The sequence below is a fragment of the Elephantulus edwardii genome, unplaced genomic scaffold, assembly GCF_000299155.1.
Source record: "Elephantulus edwardii isolate Elephantulus edwardi_28Jun2011 unplaced genomic scaffold, EleEdw1.0 scaffold00070, whole genome shotgun sequence".
Lineage (NCBI taxonomy): Eukaryota > Metazoa > Chordata > Mammalia > Macroscelidea > Macroscelididae > Elephantulus > Elephantulus edwardii.
Window position 1 is genome coordinate 3245537 of NW_006399820.1, and position 8497 is coordinate 3254033.

At 38.3% G+C, this 8497-nt stretch overlaps 1 protein-coding gene across 1 annotated transcript in view; it reads right to left on the bottom strand.

Moving 5' to 3' along the window:
• Positions 1-8497, bottom strand: part of ALDH5A1 (aldehyde dehydrogenase 5 family, member A1) — an 81844-nt gene that overhangs the window by 45136 nt on the left and 28211 nt on the right. Inside the window, exon 3 of the mRNA XM_006888686.1 lies at positions 639-809. Within this exon, the coding sequence (XP_006888748.1) occupies positions 639-809 (171 nt within the window). The remainder of the gene's footprint in view (positions 1-638; positions 810-8497) is intronic.

An 8497-nucleotide genomic window follows, 5' to 3' on the forward strand; every position in this document is an offset into this window, starting at 1 on the left:
GTTGGCGCAGGATAGAGCAGGGTTTAGAGCTGTTGTGCATAGGGTCGCTATGAGTCGGAAACGACTCGATGGCACATAACAACAACAACAACAACATGGGAATGATCACAATATGAGGATATGAGATACAGTGTGAATAGAAGGAATGTGTGAAATGCAACGCGCATTGATGAAACAATGTATACAAATTTTGTATGCAAACCAATATAAAACAAAAACAAATTATTTTTAAAAGTAAATTTTGGGTTTTGTTTTTTTTTTTCAAATTATCATATCTAAGACTTTTAGGAAAATGTTAAAATGATGAGGTTGACATGTATTCTCCTTTTCATTTGCAGATGATCTTTTCATTTCAACAGTATTAGGAAAAAGTCTTTCCGGGAAGTCTATAAATCCTCTGGTGTTAATCCAACATCTCTAGACTCTGGAAAACATGCACTCTCAGTTGTTACTGCCACCATATCTAACTTTAACTATCACAGAGAATCTGGAAATACACTTTGTTGTCTAACAAAGGAATTATGAAACCATGAACAGGTGAGACAGATGACAGGATGAGCGCACATCTTTATAAGGAAGAATGAATTTTATCATGTGTCCCAGTCCCGTCTTCTACCCCAGGAGACCCTGACACATACCGGGGTGATGACTGTAGCCACTCCTACAGGCTGCTTGAGGACCAGGCTCCTCTTATCTGTCGCTGAAGTATAGATGATATCACCGTATATGCGGCGGGCTTCCTCTGAAAACCACTCTAGGAAAAATGCAGAATACAAAATTTCCCCCTGGGCCTCCTTCAGTGGCTTTCCCTATATTAAATCAGAAAAAGACAAAAATACCACATTAACACCCAAAATTAAGTTCCTAGGTAATGCAGATGGTTAACACATTTGTATGCTATAAGGTTGAAATCAACGTAATTACATTTGAAAAAATATTCATTATTGCACATTTTATTGCACATTTCCCCCCTTCCCTCCCCTCCACTATTCCCCACAATGCCCCCTCATTCTAAACTGTTCTCATTCATATAATGTATAATCATATATTCATTTCAAACAGTCTTCCCTTCATCTGTTCCAATTCAGTGTTCATTATCTATCAACTCCTTCCCCATTCCCTCTCCAACACTCCCCACCCCATGTCGGACCTGTTTTAGAACAGCAGTGCTATACAGTATTTATCCTTTCATGACCGAGATGTTTCACTTAACATAAAGTCCTCAAGGCTCCCACATATTGTGTAATGTTTTATTATTTGTTTTTCCATTGTGTGGATGTACTATAGTTTTTCTGTTCATTTATTTATTGATGGGCACTTGGGTTGCTTCCATCTCTTCACTATTGTGAAAAATGCTGCAATAAACATGGATGTGCATTCATCTGTTTGAACTGTGGCTCTGGTTTCTTTAGAGTATATTCTTAGCAGTGGAATTGCTGGGTCAAAGGGTATTTCTATTTCCAACTTTCTGAGATAGTGCCAGACCACCTTCCATAGTGGTTGTACCAATTTATATTCTCACCAGCAATAAGTAAGAGTTCCAATCTCTCTGCAGCCTTGCTAGCATTTGTTGCTTGCTGCCCTGTTGAACTTTGCTATTGTTACTGGGGTGAGATAGTATTTCATAGTTGTTCTGATTTACATCTCTCTAATCTAGTGATTTTGAACATTTCTTCATGTGTCTGTTTGCCATCTGAATGGCCTCCTTGGTGAAGTGTCTATTCTCTGTGCCCATTTTGTGATTGGATTGCTTATATTTTTCTTGTCAAGGTTCTGGAGTATTATATAAATTTCAGCTATAAGTCCCTTATCAGATATATCATTGACAAATATTTTTTCCCAGTCTGTGATTTTCCTTCTTACCCTGCTGGAGTTTTTTTGATATGCACAGGGATTTGGTTCTTAGAAGGTCCCATTCATCTATTTTATTCTCTCTTGGTTGTATGTTTTACATTATACTTTGAAGATTGCTCATGCTGTGGATTAGAACTTTCAGAATTTTCGTAGCTTTTCTCTGATGAATTTTATCATTTTTGGTTTGATTTCTAGGTGCCTGCTCCACCTTGAGTTGGTTTTTGTATATGGTGTGAGGTGTGAATTTTGCTTAAGTTTTCTGCAGATGGTTTTTCCAATTATGCCAACACCATTTGTTAAAGAGACTGTCCTTTTTCCACTTAACTAATCCCATCTCCTTTTTAAATATCAGTTGACCACAGGTGGATGAGATTATTTCTGGGTTCTCAATTCTATTCTAATGAAAATCCTGGCCAACAGAATCCAATAGTACATCGTGATAAAGTGGGATTCATAACAGGTATGCAAGGATGGTTCAACATAAAAAAAACCCCATTAATGTAATTCATCACATTAACAAAGAACAAGAACCACATGATCTTATAAATTGGTACATAAAAGACCTTTGACAATAAAACAGCTCTTACTGTTTAAAACACTCAACAAAACAGGAAAACAGGGTGGTTTTTTTTCAAAATAGTTAAAAACATATATGCAAAACAAAGAGCCAACATCATTCTCAATGGAGAGAGATTAAAGGCATTTTTCTTGAGAATAGGAACTAGGTGAGGATGCCCACTTTCACCTCTCCTATTCAATATACTACTGGAAGTATTGGGAAAGTCTGCTGTCAGAGACATCTCCAAGGTACTGAGGAGCAACAGTGTCAGTCTGGAGACTAAGGTGTGCCTGATACAGGCCATGTTCTTTGCCATTACTTGCTTAGCTTCAAAGAGATGGACAATTACTAGGTATGACAGAAGAAGAGTTGATGCCTTTGAGCTTTGGTGCTGGAGAAGAGTACTAAATATAGCATAGACTGCCAGGAGAACAAACAAGTTCGTCCTGGAGAGGGTGAAGTCAGGCTGCTCCTTGGAGGCAGGGATTCTGAAGCTTTGACTGACATACTTTGGACATGTTACAAGGAATGACCAATCCTTGGAGAGGGCCATCATGCTTGGGAGGGTAGAGGGACAGCACAAGAGAGGAAGACCCTCAATGAGATGTATGAGGATGGGTGTTTCAGAGACAGTGAGATTGGCAAGGATAGAGCAGGATTTAGGGCTATTGTACACAGTGTCACTATGAGTCGCAAACAACTCGGCAGCACATAACAACAACAACAACAACACCTGGAAGTATTAGCAAGAGCAATAACACAAGACAAGGAAATAAGAGGTATCTAAATCAGCAAAAAGGAGGTAAAACTATCTCTGTATGCAGATGATATGAGAGCATAGTTAGAAAATGCTGCAAGTAGACTATTGGTCATAGTCATTCAATTCAGCAGAGTTGTTGCTGTTATTGTTTTTAGGTGTCATTGAGTGGAGCACAACTCAAGGTGACCTTATGAACAAAAGATCTGAACCCTGCGACATCCTCACACTTCCTGACACATAAGAGCCCATTGTAGCAGTCATCATATCAATCCACCTGGTTGAGGGTGGTCTTCCTCTCCTTTGCTGACCCTCCACTCTTCCCAACATCATGTCCTTCTCCAAGGAATAGCCCTTCCTAGCAACATGTACATTTCATATTCCAGTTGTTAAATGATGTCTAATACTGATCTTCCTCATTTCAATTGACTTCTAATCTGGGCCCTAATCCTACACTAATATAACTATCCTCTTTGTTTAGTGTTCATAGGGTTTTCAAAGATCTGTTATTTAGGAAGTAGATGGCCCATCCTGCTTCCTAGTCTGTTTTAATCAGGAAGCTCCACCAAAACCTGCCCATGAAGGGAAACCCTTTTGGCATTTGACACACAAGTAGCACAGATTTCATTATCACAGCAACCTCTAGTAATCTTAGGACAGCAAACTGAGAGACAAGTGCTGCACCACTTAGAATAAAGTTCTCTCCAAACACAATTAATACCCAAAACATTTATCCTCCAGGATCCAACTGTGCCAAGCTAAAGGCTCACCCTCAAGCAGGACCCAATCAACTGTTAAACACAAAGGCCCATCCACCAGATCCTATTTGCTTACACAAAGGGCTTCCCATCCACAGCTGATCTTAAAGAAAATCAGAGACAGTTAATAAACTTCCCATCCACAAGTGATTGTAAACTAAATCAGAGACAGTTAATCAGCTTACAAGTAAATAAAAAAAAACACCCTTCAGGATCCAACTGTGCTAAGCTAAAGGCTCACGGGGTACAAAATCAACACACAAAAATCAGATTTCTCTACAGTGACAAAGAGAATATAGAAATGGACCTAAGAAAAACAATACAATTTACAATAGCTAACCAAAAGATGAAATACTTCATTGACTATGCAAAGGCTTTTGACTATGTGGATCACAACAAGCTATGGCTGACTCTGAGAAGAATGGGAATCCCAGAACACTTGATCATTCTAATGTGAAACCTATACTTGGACCAAGAGGCAGTCGTCAGAACAGAGCAAGGAGACACTACATGGTTCAAAATCAAGAAGGGGGTCCATCAGGTATGTATTTTGTCTCCATACCTTTTCAATCTGTATGCAGAACAGATCATCTGAGATGCAGGGCTGTATGAGGAGGAATGTGGCATCAGGATTTGTGGAAGAATCATCAACAACCTGTGTTATGCTGATGACACAACCCTGCTTGTTGAAACTGAGGAGGAACTGAAGCACTTGCTGCAGAAGATCAAGGACTACAGCCTCCTATATGTACTGAAGCTCAACATCAGGAAAACAAAAATTCTCAAAACTGGGCCAATTGGCAGCATCAGTTTGGATGGTGAAGATATTGAGATAGTTAACAGTTTTCGTTTACTTGGTTCCACAGTTAACTCTCTTGGTAACAGCAGCCAGGAAAACAAGGGACGAATTGCACTGGAAATGTCAGCTGTGAGGGACCTCTCAAGAGTACTGAAGAGCAACGATGTCAGGCTAGAGACTAAGGTGTGCCTGATTCAGGCTGTAGTCTTCACAATTATGTGCTATGCATCAGAGAGTTAAACAGTAAATAAGGATGATAGAAAGAGAATTGATGCCTTTGAGCTGTAGTGATAAGAGTGTGGAGCATACCATGACTGCTAGGAGAACAAACAGGTTTGTCCTGGAGAGGGTGAAGTCAGAATGCTTCTTAGAGTCAAGGATTCTTGCAACATGCCCAAAGTATGTCAGACGAAGCTTCAGACCATTTCAGGTGGGTTTTCTTATATTTTCTCCTGTTCTCAATCTAAATGTGCAAATATAAATGCAATAACTTTAATAAGTTCTTTCTATTATTCATAAATATGTTCTATCCAAGTCTGTTTTATCCCCTACTGGTAACCTATAACCACTCCAGTCTGAAGATTGTGTCCTTAAAACATGGAGAGAGTTTAGTTAGAAGAAAAGTGAACTCTGAAGTACTTTTAGTCAGCTCCACTGCCCTCAAGTCTGCAGACCTTAAGATATGGATTCATCACACACACACACACACTTAAAAAAGTACCCTCAGAACAATGGACTCATATTCTGATGCCAACTTGTGGTCCAAGTGGTATTAAGCTTTTCTCTCTTACGAAGAGTTGGAAATTCTGAACTAATCCTTTTTATTACCAAAATGAGTAAGTCTGAATGTACTTGACAGAATTCTGTTTAGCATTCTGATTTCCACTTAGAAGTGAGCTATGAATATTAAAACCTTCAGACACTAACATTATTAGTCAAGTTCCTGCCAGTTATCCAATTACATAAGCTCTTGACCCTGAAGTCAAAGCTGACATAGAAGTCAGGCTGATCAGACAACTGTGGGAAGAATATGAAAGTATAAACCTGTAGCTTACCTGTAGAAAGTGTAAAAGATAAAAAAAATGTGGTACTAAATTCTAAAAGAGAACAAAAGCAGTTTTGTCTAAAGAGACTATCTAGTCTCACCAGAATCTAGAAAATACTAAGGCTAAATCTAAAGACATACAGAATAAGTGAATAGAATGTAAAAATAGAATGTAAAGGCAAGTAAACTTTGTTCAAGGTGGTTGTCCCTTTCTTTCTCTCTCTGATGATTCTAACTTATATCTGTATCCTTATACTCCTAAAAAAGTAGAAGAAATAATAAAAATATCTTTTGGCTACTTAAATGAGACAACACCATGTAGATCTGGGGTATTTTTATTGCTTTGTTTACAAAATTTGTATACATTGTGTTTCACATTATTCTTCATTCACATTGTGTTTCATATAATCATTCCCATGCATTATATTTTTTATTAAATTTTATTAATTTTAATGAACATTTACAGAGATTTTGGATTTCCATTCATTCACTGTTGCACTATTTTCTCTACCCCCACCTGCAGTTTGTTCCTCTTTTTTTTCCCCCTTGAAAGTCTTTTTTAATTGTCCCATTGCCACAGTGCTTGTCCAAACCAGTTCTGATTAATCTCCTTTGTCAGTGTGTCCTTTGCCATTCCCTATCACTCCTCCCTGAGAGAGATTTCACCCTGATTCATAAGGAAAAGGGGACAGCGTATTCTCTTAGCTACTTCCTGCTGAAAAGGGAAGCTGTAGGTTTCAGGTTGAAGATCTTCTCTCACTACTCTAAAGGGCCCTTTTGGCAATAGCAAACACAGAATTGTGGAGATTGATTTCGGAATTTAGATGCACGCATTATGTTTTTTTGTGGGGGTTTTTTTTTAAAGTTATGGTTGTTTAATGGCTGCATCACTGCTCTACTTGTGCTTCATACATTACGTTTCAAAAAATTAATCGCCATTGGATTTCCATACATGTTTTGCTAATTACCCTTCTACTTTTACAATAATGTTCTTATACACTATTCGTCCTTATGAGACTGCATTAATTTACTCAGCATAAGGCTCTCTAGCCTCTCCCACGTTACAAAGTATTTTCCTAAATCCTTGCTCCTGAGTGCTACATAGCATTCCATTGTGTGAATGTACTACAATTCCTTAATCCATTTGGTTGTGGTTAGACATCTGGGCTGTTTACATGTTCTTGAGATGGTGAATAACACTACTATGAACACTGGTGTACAAATTTCTGGCCTTGTCTCAGTTCTAATTTCTTTGGGGTATATGTCTAGTAGTGGAAAAGGAGGGTCATATGGAGTTTCTTCATTCAACTTTTTGAGGCAATGCCAAACTATCTTCCAGAGTTATACCATTATCCTAGTAACAGTGCATGAGAGTTCACACCTCTCTAACATTTATTGCTTGCTCTCCTACTCAACTTTACCACTGCTACTGGATTGAGATGGTATCTTGCTGTGGTTTTGATTTTCATCTCTCTTATTGCCAGTGATTTTGAGCATTTCATTATATGTCTGTTGGTCACCTGAATGTCTTCCTCTGTGAAAAGTTTTTCCATGTCTTTTGCTTATTGTAAAATTGGGTTATCAGTCTTTTCTTCTAGATGTCCATGAGTATTCTGCGATCTTTTAAGAGCCTTGTCTGAGATGCTATTGCCAAATGTTTGCTCACAGTTTGTAAGACTACAAAATAGAGCTAGAAATGCACAATCTTGTGAGGAAAAAATTGATGAAAGGAACTCTCTAAAGATGAAATCTCTGTGCACATCATGCAGTTATACCTTCTGAAGATTTTCACTGAAATGTAACAGTGGGCTCCCCAACCCAACTTGACATTTCTGTTCAGCAACAGAAGCCAGAGAAGAAAGTCTTCATCCTGATTCCCACTACTAGGGAACCCACAAATGAGACATTGCAAACATCTATTGTGAAAAACAGTTACGTCTGAACCTCAACCACAGCCTTCTATTATACGTCAGTAACATTCTGTTGTTTCTCCAGAGTATGAATTGTCCCAGGCCTACTTCCTTGAAAAACTTATCCTGAACCTCATACCTTAAATCAAAGACATGAATTAAAGGTATGTTTGAAAAATATAAGACTGAAAAAAACACAGTGGAGAACGAATGCTATCATTCATGAAGTTCAAGATAGATTTCTACTGTGTTGTATACTATGGAACATAATTTGATGAAATTCGACTTGGCAGTCTGCTTTATTTTAGTAAAATCCTCTGAGCTTAGACTTGTATTACTAAAATATAGATGGTTTTCACAAAGACCCACTGTGATCGCATGCCCTGAATGTTGTGCTGTTTGGAGAAATGGAAAAGAATCCTAGGGGTAGAGAAGAAACTCTGCCTGCTGCAAGGGCAACAGGCAGCAGACAGCTACCCTATAGCCACAGAGAGGAAGGTGACACTGTAACAACTAGACTGAAACCTGAATATTGCCTCAGTAAGCAGGAGCACTTTACTTTAGAAAAAGGGAAATAATTCTTACAGTAATATAGGAATTGGTAAGAGAAGGAGTCTTGTAACTCTGGATAAAAAAACAATGAAATGTAAATTAGTAACTGACTATATAACCTCCTGTTTGTGTGAAAGTAACAAGACAGTCTTGGAGAAGGAGGTCACTGTTAATAAAGTGTATGTTGTTATTGTTGTTATGTGCCATTGAGTTGCTTGCAACTCATAGCGACCCTTTGTACAGCAGCCCTAAACCCTGCTCTA